The 16,827-nt window shown below is 35.8% G+C and overlaps 1 protein-coding gene across 2 annotated transcripts in view; it reads left to right on the forward strand.

Annotated features, from left to right (window-relative positions):
- Window positions 1–16,484, forward strand: part of npr3 (natriuretic peptide receptor 3) — a 50,311-nt gene extending 33,827 nt beyond the window's left edge. Inside the window, exons 4-8 of one of the 2 annotated variants that reach the window (XM_007250463.4) lie at window positions 7,035–7,170; window positions 10,203–10,297; window positions 12,000–12,120; window positions 13,821–13,908; window positions 15,032–16,484. In XM_007250463.4, coding sequence (XP_007250525.3) covers window positions 7,035–7,170; window positions 10,203–10,297; window positions 12,000–12,120; window positions 13,821–13,908; window positions 15,032–15,140 — 549 coding nt within the window. In that variant the 3' untranslated portion in view covers window positions 15,141–16,484. The remainder of the gene's footprint in view (window positions 1–7,034; window positions 7,171–10,202; window positions 10,298–11,999; window positions 12,121–13,820; window positions 13,909–15,031) is intronic. The other variant, XM_007250464.4, reaches the window with a different exon arrangement.
- Window positions 16,485–16,827: the final 343 nt, after the last annotated feature.

Genomic DNA, 16,827 nt, shown 5'->3' on the forward strand with positions numbered 1-16,827 from the left:
ATGCTCTGATGACCAGTAGGTGGGTGTGTTGGATTACTGCACAGTTATTGGGTAAGTGTAATATATGATTACTGTAGTGGAGTGTTTGAGTTGATGGAAAATGAACATACTGTAGGTTTATGAAGAACGTGGGGGACTGTTTTAATGTGGGGATATTGTGTATAGACAGAGCGGACAGTGTCTTTGAGATGGTTCAAAAAATAATAGGAAAATGAACTGCAGCATTTAAATGGTTGGGTTTTATTGTGCAAGTCAATTTCTTGCCTTTACTTTTTTGTGTTGGCACAGTCTTTGTATGTCACTGCTGGTTAATAAATAAAATAACTTTCATTAAGTTCCTAAAGTTTTTAATATACAATGTTTTGACACTTTAATAGGAAAACTAATAAAACTAGGTAGGTTCTTCCTTTATTTAAAAAAAAATAAACAGCATAAATTCTAGTGATGCACCAAAATGAAAATTTCAGCTTGGATCTGACCATGCAGATTCCATCAGCACATTGCCAGTAGTACACATGCAGTGGATGACTGCTATTTAATTAAAGTAGTTCAGTTCAGTTTAACTGGAGTAGATTTTCTGAGCTGGATTACTCGCTGATACTTGCTGACAACAGGATGACGGTAGCTAGGTTATATTGCAGTTTAATATGATATGTGTTTGATGTCTCTGAATGATTGTACTCTTGAGTTATTTAGCTCAAAACACAGGTTTTTTTCTGTGAATTCATGATGTTTGTGTCAAATTCTGAACCTAATATCTTTATGTCTTAGCAGAAATCGAATTTGACCAGGCTAAGCTTAATTGTTCTAGTCATCAGCTGTGAAGTTTTGAGAGTCTGTGCCCACCACAGCCTCAGCTTTCTGTTTCTGGCATCTGCTCACCACAATTATACAGCAATTATCTGAGGTACTGTAGCCTTTCTGTCAGCTCCAACCAATCGGATCTGATCTTTCTCAGTTGACTTCTCTCAACAATGTGTCCCTGTGTGAAAAATTCTCACAAACTGAATTGACAGAAGTGATTCTCATTCACTTGTTCATTTTGTAGAAAAGTGAACAATTTTTGTAAAGGTTCAGGTATTTCGAAGGAAAATTGCATAAACACGTAGGGTTACAGATATTCCAAATAGAATTGCATGAATCCGTAAGAGAACAGGTATTCCAAAAAAAAAAATGCATGAATGCGTAGGGTTACAGGTATTCGAAATAAAATTGCATGAACACGTAGGGGTACAGGTATTCCAAATAAAATTGCATGAATGCATAGGGGTACAAGTATTCCAAATAAAATTTCATGAATGCATAGGGGTACAGGTATTCCAAATAAAATTGCATGAATGCGTAGGGGTACAGGTATTCCAAATAAAATTGCATGAATGCATAGGGGTACAAGTATTCCAAATAAAATTTCATGAATGCATAGGGGTACAAGTATTCCAAATAAAATTGCATAAATGCATAGGGGTACAAGTATTCCAAATAAAATTGCATGAATGCGTAGGGGTACAGGTATTCCAAATAAAATTGCATGAATGCGTAGGGGTACAGGTATTCCAAATAAAATTGCATGAATGCGTAGGGGTACAGGTATTCCAAATAAAATTGCATGAATGCATAGGGGTACAAGTATTCCAAATAAAATTTCATGAATGCATAGGGGTACAAGTATTCCAAATAAAATTGCATAAATGCATAGGGGTACAAGTATTCCAAATAAAATTGCATGAATGCGTAGGGGTACAGGTATTCCAAATAAAATTGCATGAATGCGTAGGGGTACAGGTAACTTTCCACTTATAAAACATTATTTTTGGCCTAGACTTCACTAAAGTTATTGAGAAATCAGATAACTTAAAAAGCAAAGTGCTAATTTACAGGACAGTTGCGCCTCAAGTAGTTCAGTGAGTTCCCTTACCACCAGTGGAGGGAATAAGGGATGTTTAACTGTAGTCTCTACAGACCACAAATGAACCCAAAACCACCCATGATTGCCTTTTTCCTCAGAACTGTGATCTCTTATCTTGCACAAGATGCACAGACAACTTTTTATGTTTTTTTCTGGACCATTAAGCTGACCTGAAAGCTCAGAGGATCTGAACTGGCTGTGACAAATTTACAAGAAGGAGACAAACAAAGGAAGTTACACACCCAGTGTTATTACAGACTGTTCATTCCGCCTCATTCATCTCCAGCTGATAAACAAAGCAGGATATCAGTATTCAGGACAATCACTGTCACACGAAGTTTGAGCGATTCTTATCCTTTCTCAAGGACGGTTTTCTTTGTAGTGGAGAAGATGAACATGCCACATGCCGCCAGTTCCCTTCGGGACAGTTTCAAAAGATGGGTATTCATACATAAATTTTGACATATCGTATACCTGTATAAAAGCTACAGCAGTACGCAGGATGGAGGGCGTTCAGTTCTGGTATTTAAAGGAAGGATGCACTGTCCAGCACTGACAGTACGAGTTAGTCTGCTTTGGGTAATTCTGCACCACAGTGAAGAAACTAACATGCGGCTGCTTATTTTGGTGTCTGTTCCAAAAGCTAATCAGTCTAAAGGAAAAACACTGGGACTAATAAACAGACATTTCTAACTACTTACAAACGTCACATCACAGATGCAACAAATACTAATATCTGCAGAAACTGGCTTTATAGGAAAAAGACAACAATATTAACTTTTTACAGGGTCTCTGCATCTATAGATCTATAGGCAAATTCAATTCTTAACTTTTTAATATCCTTTAGAGACAAAATAAGACCACTTTCACAATAACAAAATGTTAAAAGCTCATAACACAAATATTATATTTACAGACTGCTGTAGACTTGCAATTCCTGTATTTTCTGACAAACTAATATTTCAAACAAACATAAATGTACAGTTTTTCAGAAACAAAAATGGAATTAGGGTCCAGTGTAACATTGTTTCAAGTGTTTTTTATTTAATTTAAATCTCTGCTAGTTAAATTAACATGAAAATATGGCCCCTTAGATATGTCCGCTGTTAAATCAATAAGCTAAAATAAATGATATTCTTACAATATTCTTACAAAATATATTTTACAAACTGGGGTTTCTGGGGTAAAATAAAAAAAAAAGTTCCAGAATTGGCAGAAGGAAAACTAACTTTTGGAATTAGACACTGGAGATAAGAAGGAAGTTTTGTGGGAAAAATTAAGATGGAAATTTGTCTGTTTTGTCACATAAGAAGTCATATGGAATTTCAGTCATTTTTCTTGACAAGAAACAATGGAAAAATAGTTTTTTTAAGACTTAATTTTAATGGTTTAATGGTTCCTTACATAATATTTATCTTAATGTACAGTACCAGTCACAAGTTGGGACACACCTTCTCAGTGTTATTCTTTTTTTATTTTTCCCTACATTGTAAATAAATGCTGAAGTCATCCAGACTTTAAAGGAACACAAAAGGAAATTATATAGTAACTTAAAAGTGTTTAAACAAACCTAAATATTCTGTGAAGCAGGTAAGTGGCTCAAGAAATTCAAGTAATTAACTCTTGATAAGTTCAGCACAGCTGTTAACTGAAAATCATTCCAGGTGACTCTACCTCATAAAACTGACTGAGAGAATCCAGCCAAGGAGTGCAAAGCTTGTACAGAATATTAATAACTGTGGCATTTGTTAAACTCCTTTAGAAGATTTAAACATGTTAAGGCAAATTAAAGCTTTTTTTGGATAAATTAACTTAGCTAATAACTTTTTAAAGAGTCAGCTACACCCTGCTTAAAAGAGATTTAATTATTTTGATTTAACATTTTGACCAATTTCTTCATGTAACGTTCACAGAATGTAAAGGCTAACTGGGCAACGTTATTAATTGGTGTAAGGTGTTAGTTTTTTGATTTTCAGTAAAAACAAAAGTTTAGCAAAGTATGTTTTATTACATAGAAAACATTCATTCTAAATACAAGCAGTAAAAAAACTATTTTTTTTATCCTTAAAGCTTCTGTATTAGGCAACACTGAGCGTTCTTTAGAAAACCTGCTGTCAGTATATTACCAAAAGCCCAAACTTCTGTAGACACAAGAGGCGTGAAAGTGATTTTCCTCCCGCAAAAAAAGTCGCCCAGGGTGATGGCTCCATCGAAACAGGCTGCAAACTGTGAGGTAGCAGGACATAAATCTCGGTCCACGACAGAGGTCTCGTTCCAGGGAAGACGTCACCCCCCGCTTCAACGTCTCTTTCTTATGACACATGAAGCCGAAGCCTTGTGTGGTCTTCGCGGTTGGCTTCTCCTCAGCAACCTGGCTACCGACCCTTAGCCACTTGTACATGACACACAGCTCAGTGATGTATTTCCTCTTTTCAGCGAGGATTCCCAGGCTCTTACCCAACGAATCAGAGATGTTTCCTCTCCACGAACGTTGCCAACCTGGTGTCTGTTTCAAATGCGAGTAGGAGTGGACCCGACACAGTCGACTTGTTCTTTTTGTTTTCTTATAGTTTCTTCCACAAGACAGGCCATAAAGAAGGGACATTTTCCCCTCGTTTTGGAAGGCGTCTCTACAAATCTCAGCAGAATCTGAGGATGGAGACGCGGGCAGTTTGTGCGTGGGGTGTTAGAAAAACTGTTACCAACAGTGCCTGATCTCGAGTGTCAGCAGAGGTTTATGTTTCGCAATGGAAAAGCACGACATATTTCAATCGTGGAATGTCCATTCGGATACATTGTGTTGCTGAATTGCACAGTGTGCTTTCTGTGAAAACACTGTGAGCTTTGTTATTTTCAGAACACTCTGAGATTTCTCTGTGGCTCTCACTTGCAGAGAATATGTATATAAACAGTTGTATAACTATATCAGCTTTTCCTGCTGTTCCGTTTCTATTAGGCAGTCAAAGGTGAATGTAAATATACAGCCGTCCCAGCCGCCAGTTATTGAATCTCCCCCCGAGCAGCACTAAGCCGGGGGTTTTACTATTGTTTGCTTTGGGGAGCAGACACGCAACATGCTGTAACACAGGAATGGACCATTAGTCCGAGCTAAACAACTATTAGTGTTAGCTTTTTGCTTTTTTTTCAATATTAATACATTTATGAGAAGTTAGCACGTTCAATGTTCAATCATCACACTGCTGTGTAGAATGGCTGTAGAATATTATACTGTAGGTAGGGTGGAAATAACGGTTATTGTATTATTGTAGAATGGGTTGGATGGGTTGCCTAAATATCCAGCCAAGTATCCAGTGTGGTTTTGCCACATTAGTATTAGAGTAATGAGGAGGTTGTGAAGGTTTTCCATCAGCAGCTGAAACGTTGCATACTGTATGTCCTTCAACAAAGATATGGAACATCAGTTATATTCACAGAAACGGGCCGATATCCGTTTCTCTGAATGGACTTTCCTTGCATTTACTTTAATCGCTGTCTGAACCACTGTCTAGCCTGTCTGGAGTTCCTAGACATTCCTAGAACTCCATTCACAGTGTACATTTGCTTTATTACACCATTACAGTGTAATTACTTCACTCCATGTTTGAGTATGTACAAAATCCAATTACTCTCAATTTAGGCTTTTCAATTTGTCCTGACCAATGACAGTAGAAAAACATGGACACCCTCGATCCATTTTCTTCCGTTTCTTAGAAATTCAGCCCTAATTCACAACCAGTCTGTGTCTTTGTAGCAGACCAGAGACCAGAGGAGGAGTTAGAACTCACACGCTCATTTGGTTTACCTGCCTGTCTTTTCCCAGCCCAAACATATATTAGACTGCTTATATTGGGTTTACAGCATAACGAAAATGACCAGAAGCAGCACAGATTACCCAGTTAGTCTAGGAAGTATAATATTTTAACAGTGAAAATGCAGTTCAAAAATAATAAGTAGCAGGGTAGCAAAATACAGTACACTATCTCTGTTTACTGAGTTGAGGTTTTTATTCAAAAGGTAAGAAATCAAAAAAATAAAATAAAGATGTAAAATTATCAAAAATAAGTTACTTGAGAATTACCTTAAATTCTGAATGACTGAATGAATGTATTCCTAAGATATATCATAGAACCCATCCATGAATTACCATAGAAAATGAATGTGGGTCATTTTTGACCAATGTGTGCATTAGAGGGGTAGTGATACAAAAATTAGGGGGCTTTCATTCAAAAATTAAAAAAGGTTAAAAATAAAATAAGGATTTATGGTGATAAAAAAACAAGTTAATTGAGGTATACCTTAAATACTGAATGACTGAATTAAATTATTGCAAAGAAAAATAAGAATTGCAATCCAGTTTAACCCCCAAGATTGTATTTGGAAAATAACTTTGACAAGATCGTTAACCAAGACCTAGTGCAAATACTACAAAAGTCCAGCATGTCTATTTACACTAACACTAACTAGCTGGCCAACAACTAATTTAATTTTAAGGCTTAGTGAAAAAAATAAAATAAAAACTTAAAATAGCAGAACACTGTTTTAAAAACTGTTGGAATTAGACATTAGAGATGGAAAAACAGTTTAGAGCAGAAAATGAAATGGAAAATGGGCTGTTTTGTCATTAAAACACATCATACTGCAACCAACAAGCAGAGATGCTAGACCTGTGGTGGCTTCACTTTTGACAGACGTTTCACTCCATGATTTTATATACAGTTGTTGGTCCTGACAAAACAAAAACATTTGGGGAAAGAGTTTTTAAGCTTTTTTGAAAGATCTTCTGGTAACACTTCAATTTCAGAGGTTTAATAGATCAGTTGGAGGATCTCGCACTAAATACTATATATAATCAACGCAAACTATCTACATGCAATGGTTTCCCAAAGACAAATAAAGCCTACTGTATGTCTAGACTGAAAAGAATTTCAGTTAGTGATTCTCCATTAGAACAACATTAGAGATAATCTACTGTATGTCCAGGAAATGGGCACTATTAGATTTAAGACCTAGACCTAATGCTAAGCTTAACTTTAGCCCAAAGCCTACACTTGACCTTACATCAGTCCTGTTGTGAATTACATGATCAATTTCAAATGAAAACAACAGTCCTGTTTTCCTGTTTTTGCAGGTCAACGTGTTTATGGAGGGGTTCCATGATGCTTTACTGCTGTATGCGATTGCTTTAGAGGAGGCAATGAAAAGCGGTTACACTAAGAAGAACGGAACAGAGATCTCACACAGAATGTGGAACAGAACATTTGAAGGTAACTGGTGATATTGGTGATGTTTTGAACAGAAGTGGACGTTTTTCTGCTTATTTAATATTTTTGAGCACATAAACCAAACACTATAGCTCTTAAGCAAGGGAACCTTCCCAGCCTGCTACTGTTATTAAATAAAAATGTGTCACAATTACTATAATTAAACTGAGAAATCACCACAGAATCACCCTGAATCTAAAAATAATCATTACTCAGGTTGGGCAATATGACCCTAAAATAATATCACGAAATGTATAAATATATAAAAATTTACATGCTAATATTTTGGCTTTAATAAGATTTTTATCAGATTGTAACAAAAGTCAATAATCCAGCATGTAATAATACTAATAATGCACTCCATATATCCTGAACTGAAGTGAAATAAATTATATTTATTTGTTTTAGATATAATCTGTCTCTAGTAGATTTTTAATAGGAAATGAGAACAGTGTGAATTTTACTTTTGCTACTAACAGCAAAAAGAAATATTCTGATATTTTAGCATATTTTTGTGTAATAATGATATTTAAAATATTTTGACTATATTATTGCATCAATGCAATATGGCACACCTCTATTCACATACCAAAATCTGCTTTAATTTAATGATTAATAATTTGTCCAGATCAGTAAATCTAATATTTTAATAGAAACCCTCTGTGCATGTCTGAAAGGGTTAAATTAAAATAACAACATGTGTATTCCAAACCTTTGTTTCATTTGTTAATTCTGTGTAACTGGCCTTCCGGCTTTCTTTTGACCTTTTGTGATATAAACTAACCGGCGGTTATTTATATATATGCTTAAGTGTTTCCTGCGGAGAAAAGCTATCTGACGAGTTTGATTTTGTGGGAAACTGTTCTGTGATGGAACCGGATGGGAAAAAGTAAACAGGGGCAAAAAATGCGTCGGTAATCAAGGTCAACATCAACTTCTTAATTAGTGAATCAGCACCAGGGTGTCAAATGTTGGGGTGATGAGAGTAGAAAAGCACACTCTAAACCTAAATCCAAATCCTAATCCAGATAACATGCTGCTTTTGTGTGCAAAAAAAAAAGTATAAAAACATTTTGTTATGAATTGAAATTAATCACACTATTTCAGAATAATTAAATAATGTATATATAATTGTAAAGTTATTATAATTGTACGAATCCTCACAGTATTATTTTATTCACATGAAAATCATGACCGTAAAAGTGTAGGGGCTGGTACTTCCCTGTGTTTTAGGAGGGAGACAAAAATAATTACTTATTTAAAAATTAATAAAAATCAATTTTCTGGTTTATTTTCATACATAAAGTGCACAGGATTATAAGGCACATTATGCAGTACTAGTAAGGAACAGAGGTGTCGCCATGTTTCTCTTGCCACTGGCAAAACCTGTAAAGCTAAGCTAAGTAAAAAAAACTGGAATCCTTAACAAGTGCAGATTTCTCTCCTGATTTCCACTTAAGCATGAACATTAGCAGCTAACTGATATTAACTAGCAGTTCATGCCACATAGCATGTTTTACCACGGTAAACACTCCTATAAACAGTCCTATATACTCACCCCGAACAGCAAAAAAACTAGTGCTTAGCACGTTTAGCGGGTAATGCTAATGCTGCTCCAGCATTGATAGCCGGGGTTAGCAGCAGGCTACAGGCTGATAATACTCACCTCTGAATGACAAAAGAGCTAGTGCTTAGCAGGTTAGCGACTAAAGCTAATACTGCTGGAGAACTAAACTGAAACTGCTGTATAAATAAATATATAGTATAGTGTAGTTATGATTCTTTTCACATTCTTTTAGTCTTTTAATGTACTGAGTAAAAGTTTAACAGAAAGCTTTAGAGGAAGCCTGGACATGGAAGCTTTAATGAAGGAAATAAATACTGTCACAATGCGGCTACATCGGGTAAAACAGTAAAACAGCTCCTGCATATCGCAACTTTAAAACAACGATTACACACTTTAATTAATCCAAGTAGAAGAGAAAATGTACAGCGGTGTGTGTGTGTAAAAAAGAAAGAGAGAGAGAGAAGAAAAAGAAGAAGAAGGAGAAGGTGTAAGAAAGTGTTAGTGAGATTTAATACATAATGCACAATACAACAAAAATAAAATGTAACTACCTTCTAAACTATGCAGTAGCAACACTGTATTAACATTGCTAAATAAGACCGCTTATAGTGACTTAACTTGGTAAAATGATTATTAATTTGCATGTGTTGCACTCATGTTTATTTAGGTCAGTTGAGATATGAAAGAAATACCTACAGCCCACTAGTGTTCAGGATGTGAAGTGTTACTTTACCAGCATTAACAAAATCTATTGAGTTCATTAATGCACCCGACCCCATGATGATGATGATGATGATGATGATGATGATTTAGCATGAACAGACAATCCCATTAAGACTGAATGTCCAGACTAAACTTCAGGTTCAGGGTTAGGTAAGACGATCCGCACGCCTGGATGTGTTGTGGATTTAATCCAACAACATTTCAGGACCTGCTTGTTGAGCTTGCTCTTAAAAATGTTAACGTTGTAAAATAAGATGAGCGTAGAGTGGAGAAGGACGGCTTACAATAAGAGTAATTCATATCCTAGACTGCAGAATTCACAGTGGAACAACATTTAATTGGCTATAATGAGGTTATCAAGTATTCTCCCCACATTCATTCATAATCTTCACTTACATAGTAGGTGCGCAGCCACGTCTGCTGCCCGAGCTGCTTTCATCGACCGCAACGCCAGAACCGAGCGTGAAATAACAATGTTTGGTTCTGTGGGAATCATCAGGAACAGGGTCATGTTTTTCCTAGTTAAATGAAATAATATTTTAAAAATGTCAAGAATTTGGGAACACAGACGCAGGGATGAAATTACCATTTCTGCGCACCATGCCAACAAAAACGGCGGGAGGCAGATGAGATTTCCTGTTGTATCGGCCGCCTGGAATTTTGTCGACTCTTGCTGATGTTTAACTTGGAATGTCTGACTCTTCCAGCTAATTAATTCTCACATTCCTTGCATTCTGATGCACAGGCATTGCTGGCCAGGTGTCTATGGACGCCAACGGTGACAGAAACGGAGATTTCTCTGTGATGAGCATGACAAACCATGAAACTGGAACCTATGAGGTAAGACTACTGGATCATCCTGTCTGTTTTATTGAGGGAGAGAGGGATCAAACACATTATACTAATAGAGAATACCAACAGCATAGTGTAACAATTAGAGTAATGTGCATTTATTTAAGATATTCCTTCCTCTGAGTTGTATATGGATGATGCATATGAAACTCTTTTTTTTTTTACCTCCATTGTCTGCAGTAGATTGTTAACGAAAATGATTAGAAAAACAAGTGTATCAAAGAAAAGCACCGTGTTTTTGCAACCCGTAAATTAGTATTCATGGCCTTGTCCACCTTGGCTTGCGACCGCCTACAGACAAAACTGAAGAAAGGCAACGACACCATCTAGGAACAACATGGCAGTCCATTCTTGTATTATTTGTGCAAATAGCACATCAGTGTTTTATGCTTTGCCCTGTAATTCAGAGCTGAGGACAAATGGATTTTAGAATTTGACTATGAAACACCACCAGCGAAGTACAATTAAGATAGGTAGGTGTGTATGTTTAGTACATTTACAATTGTTGTGCTGTACCCAATGGTCTTTTACATGAGGTACTTGGAAAACATACCATTTCTTGGTAAAAAGTGGAATTCAATAAACAGTTTAAATTAGCAAATTAATACATATTTACAGCTTCAGTGTTTTATTATTCACTCATGAAATAAATTAAATACTTTCTGAACCTGGACTACCCACCTCTGTGTGTAACTATAGGTTTACATCGGATCTCCGGTGGATTTGGTGTTCTACACAGACTCCGTCCACAGGAAGCCGGGTATTTTTAAAAACTGAGGTTTTTGTCTCCATTTTTAGAAATATCCTCGTCCACACGAAAACGCCATACCACTAAAAATGCTGAATTGAACAGGGATTCTCTAGACATTTGGATGTTTTCTCGTCACTCCTCAGCAACAACATTATTTTTTTTTTTTATTGTCCCACCAATTTTTTGTTACCGTTCGTGGCAAGGTTTGTACCTCCGGACAGGAAAATTGGAAACAAAACTGCACGCAGCGTATTTTAGTAATGTTACCTCTGCTGTGTTTGGTAATGTGCGAGAAACATTAAATTAAGCTGTGAACATGGTTTTAATCCACTGGCTGAACTGCACTTAGCAGGGCATTACACATTACACAGGGCATTGTAAAGTAACATATAACATTGTAAAGACTGTTATTAGTGTAAAAATGTCTTTATTTTAAAATGCTACTAACTGTTGTCCGTCTTACTGCCTCCTGGTGTCGCAGTGCTGTTAGCCAATCAGAGGCGATATGTTTGCATGTATGAATATTCATGAGCAAGAGCCGAAATACAGATCAAGTAGTTGAAGACTTAATAAGTAATAGATCAAAAATATATTATTATTCCACTTATATTTTAAGTACATTATTATTACTTTAAATTAAAAAGCTGTTCACATTTTTTCAGTGTGTATATTCTGTGTTTACTGCAGTAAGTGCAGTCAGGGAAATGAGAAGGACACAGTGTCACAGACACACTGTGCCTGCAGCTCTCTATAAACAAGCCGAGCGCATGTAAGATTAACATCCGCTCCCTCCGGTTATGTGTACATTATTTAGTGTATTCTGTGCTGTACTGTGACGTGTAGAATTTTAGATAGAACCGGAAAGGTTCTCCACACTGAACTGCTTTTAAAAAATAATGCTGAGTTTGACGTGGTTCTTTGCTTGTTGTGTGTTCTCAGACTGTTATGAACTACTACGGCACGAATGAAAGTATCCAGATCCTGCCAGGATTCAACACTGAACGCTTCTTTCTACGAGATGCACCTCGGCCTTCTACTCCAGAACCCCCCAAAGAATCATGTAAATTACCTCTGCTGCTTTAAGACCTTTAGATCTGTGGCTTGTAGTGAGAGATTTGGGTCTGGCTTATTTGCTCAGACCAAAAAAAGGCTTAATAAGAGGTATACATCGAAACAGAACAAAATGAAACATTTGTCTGAAGGACAAATAGCAAATACTGAGCAGAATTTTCATAAAATATTCTAAATGTATTTGATCTAGTTTTTTTAAGAAAATGCATTTACAAATCTATAATTTAAAATGCTATCCAAGCACCTCAGCAGTGCTATTTCAATCATAATTTCACTTAAGCAGAGCTTTTTTGTTTATAAATGTACCTCAGTAGTGCTGTTTTGTATCTTAGTAGTGTTTTTGTAATCATACATTTATCTCAGTAGTGCTGTTCTAATCATAAGTGTACCTCAGTAGAGTTGTTCTAATCATAAATTTACCTAAGTAGTGCTATTTTAATTATAGATTTAACTTAGAAGTGTACATGCAACATGAAATTTACACAGAGAATGGCAGCCAATAAGGAAACAAGTACTAAAGTTAAGTTCAGCTCAGCTTATGTTACTATGCTAGTCTTGTACAGCTCATATCTTTCTAAAAGTTAAGTGAAGTGATAAGTGATGCTTATTATGTAAAAAAAAGCCAACAAAAACACAATGTTTTTGCCTGAATGTTTTGGTTGCCAAATATTTTGTACATACTAACTTATTAATAGAAATAGAAAAAAAAAACATATAGTACTTTTACCCAGTGCAAAATTTGTGTAATATTGTTAAAATGAAAGGAAAAATGTGAGAACATACTTTTCATTACCCAATTATTGTTTATTTGCTTAATTATATTGCGGTAACAAATATGCCATATTAAATGAGCAACAGTTCAGTTCCAATTCAGTTCAGTTTAAAAATGGCACATTTCATTCTTTTTCTTTTTTTTTTTACAAAATGTGCATTAATAAAGTTCAGATAGTTAATAAAAAAATGTAGTTTTAAAGCAACATTTTGAAGCATGGTCATTTTAAAATAACCGCTTTAAATCGTTGTAATTCTCCAGTGCTCTGTAGTTTTGGGCATGCTGACTACAGCACTATGTAACTTTAGTGAAGCGTGCAGGACAACGCTTATCAGAACTGCGTATTGCTGCTTAACCAGTGTTATATTCATGTAATAACCTGTAAAAAGATGACTCTACTGCATCCGTCCACATGCTTCTTTCACTTTCAGTGGCAGTTCTGTATTTCCCAGCTTTCCAACAAACGCTTTGGTATTTTGTGTTCTATAGGGAGGGCTGAGAGCATTAATTACACTTTGTGACTGTGGGAGTAGCCTATGTCTTTCCTAATTCTGCTTTAAAATGGCAGTTTTTTAAAAATGCCATTGGAAAATGTGTTACTTTGTAGACCCTTTATTGCTGTGCACTAATTATCACTCAAAAAATGATCCAAAAAGGGTCATTTGAATAGGGATGTCCAAACTTTTGCGTAAGACATAGTGCATCAGAAGAATGTCTGTGTCTTAGAGTCCAGCTCTGTGTGCTGTTACACATTTTAGTTAACATATTCACACTAAATGTACAGTCAGTTATAGAACAAAGTTGCTGGTTATAAAATCATTAATCATAATTTTATTAATCATAAAATTAACTTAGTTTTTTTTTAAATATGTTTCGTTTTATTATTCATTACTAATGACCTCATTTTCTCTCCCAAGCAGGTGGACTAGGTTTATCAGCAGCGACTGGAATAATAGTTGGAGGACTTCTTGGAACGGCACTACTTTTGGCATTCTACTTTTTTAGGTAAACAATGTAAATAACTTAAGTTTTAAATTACTTTTGACTATAAGTAAAGGGACTCTTTCATGGATGATTGTTTTTATAGCTTAGTTGTCTTATATTCTTCTTAAAACATGTAACAGATGAAGAAAGATAAAAATAGTAAGGACTGCTGCTTTAATTGTGGTCATTGTTTATTGAACTTAAGAAACTTTCTGCAGCTGTAAAGCAAACAAATGTTACCAATAACGTTGTACCTTCAGCATTACAGTAGTTGTTATGCAGTGTACACACTGTAATGTAATGAAAGTACTTAAAAGCTGCCAGGCTATAAAAGGTTTTAGTCCTTATTTGTCCTTATTTCTAATACATACCTACTACCAGTGTTGGTAGTAACGCCGTTACTTTTTTCAGTAACGAGTAATCTAACTAATTACTCTGACTGTAACTATAACACCGTTACCATTTCCGACACCCCGTTACTGCACGTTACTTTAGCCGCTCAATGAACCTTTTTTTAACTTCGCACATACAGACAAAGGCGCAAGTGTGTGTGCGAGTCACAAGGGAGGGGAGGATGAGGCTCATCCTCAGAGGAAGACAGTTTTCTGTAGTGAGCACTTTTAATCAGAGGTCTCAAACTCACAGCCAGCAGAACGATATTTTGTGGCCCGCGACTTGAAATCAAATTTTAGTGTTTAGTGATACGAGCCTCACACACACAGAACAGCTGCCTTTCAATCACGGAGGAGAAGCTGAAAACGGATTTATAGAACTATAGATCACAGTGAGGTTGATAAAAAAATCTTAAACTTACGATTGACTTCACCTGTTGCTTGATTTGAATAAAAAAAAAAACTTTTACTGGTAACTAGTTACTTTTATAGTGGAGTAACTCAGTTACTAACTCAGTTACTTTTTTGGAGAAGTAACTTGTAACTATAACTAATTACTTTTTCAAAGTAACGTGCCCAACACTGCGTACTACATTTTCTAAACATTTAAACAAAAAAAAAATAGTAACTACAGTTCCTACAGTGAAAATTCTACTTTAAATCGAGCCCTCCTTTAGAGATGGTAACCATAACAAAAATTAAGATTTAGTTTTCTACCTTCTAAACAAGATGAATTCTCTTATGTTTCTCAGGAAAAATTACAGAATAACCATTGAAAGGAGGACACGACGGGAACCGTGCGATGGAAAGCACCGTCAGTTACGAGAAGACTCCATCAGATCCAACTTCTCAGCAGCGTAGGCTTTACCAGACCGCCAGACTCGCACAAGTGGCAGTCCAGGTCTAGGAAGGTGTCTGTCAGATGGGTCCAAAGACTCAAAAAAAACGCCATCCTAGAGTCCTGAAATATTTAAAGACATACTGTAGTGTTTTTATCTTGTAAATGTCTCTTGTTCTTGACTTTCGTAAACTCAGGAAAGTTGTATTAATTAAGGAGAGCTGCTTCTAAGGCTTCTTGAAGAGGAGGAGAGGAGAGGAGAGGAGAGGTCTGTCTCGGTTCAACTGCAGGCCTTGCGCTTTTTCAACAAGCTAGCCTTGAGAAGGAATTTTTAAAGGCCCTTTATTTGTACAGGCTAGTCAACTGAATCATGCTCAGTTTGGATCAGCACAGACTGGCAACAATGAATTAGGGGTGTATCAGTGATGCTGATGAATGGAGAGGAAGCGGTTTGTTGAAGATGGAATGTTTTCCTACTCTTGCCTTGTTAAAGTAAAGCTGAGGGGTGAGAATTAAAGAACGCTTTATCTTGGGGGTTCAGTCTGTAGTTTTGGAGCAGAAGAACTGATCAGCACTGATCATCAGCATTGTGAACTGTAAGAGCGGGACGATATTAAGCTTTTATGTAATATTACAAACTTAAAACGCATACATTACTGTTATAGGGGATGAGATTACTGAGATCAGTGATGCAGCTCAGAGAAGCAGTCTTCACTTACTCAGAATCTAAACTATAGAGGCCAGTCTGTCCACTGATATGGGTGAGTGAGGAGGTGAGAAAATATGGATATGATTAATAACAGAATTTCTCTTCAGAAATGTTTTTTTGAAAAAAAGCTATGTTTATAAGTAGAATTTATATTGCACATGTACATTTTTGAAAAAAAAAATCATCTGTATCTAAATTTACTATGTCAGGAAATGTTTATTAATACACTCGATTTAATTCTATATGAAATATAAATATATATATATATATTTTCCATGTGTCAATTATAGATGTTAAAATGTGAGATCCTACATTTAAACTGTCTTCTAGGTTTGTGCAAACACATTCTAGGATTTTATTCAAGGTTAGTGTGATGGAAATGTGTACTGATGTAAGTAAATGTATCTACGTAAGATGTGATGTTATTTATTGAGGTTTTTGTAGAGCTTTCAGTTTCCTTAGTTGTTGATTTTAATATTGTTTCTATTCCTCGTGTGGAACATACAGAATCCTTTTTTTAAAGAGAACAGTTTCTGCCTTTCCAGAGCGTATTTTGCTTGATGATTGTGTACATGGCTTTGTAAACAAACACAGGCAGAACTGTAACTTATTTATATTACCAGTACATATTGACCAATAAACAAAATTAAATTACCCACTTGCTTGTAGAATGGGATTTTTCTTTCCATAATCACACACACTATCGGTTGTATGGGTTTCCCAAACAGGGATTAAACCTAGTCCTAGACTATTTTTGTTTTAATAGAAAATCTTCATAACAAATGGTGTGTAGTCCAAGACGAGGCTTAATCCATGTCTGAGAAACTGCCCTTGTATGTTTAAATGTTTGTGGAGACCCTGTTTATTGAATGCATTCAACTGCTGTACAGTTATGTGCAGTTTGCAAGCCCAAATCTGATGTTTGGCATATTTAGATTGTATAAATATTGATTTTCGATAGTTTGGACAGTCAGAAATCACATGAAATCACCACATTTGGA

This window comes from Astyanax mexicanus, chromosome 22, assembly GCF_023375975.1.
Source record: "Astyanax mexicanus isolate ESR-SI-001 chromosome 22, AstMex3_surface, whole genome shotgun sequence".
Lineage (NCBI taxonomy): Eukaryota > Metazoa > Chordata > Actinopteri > Characiformes > Acestrorhamphidae > Astyanax > Astyanax mexicanus.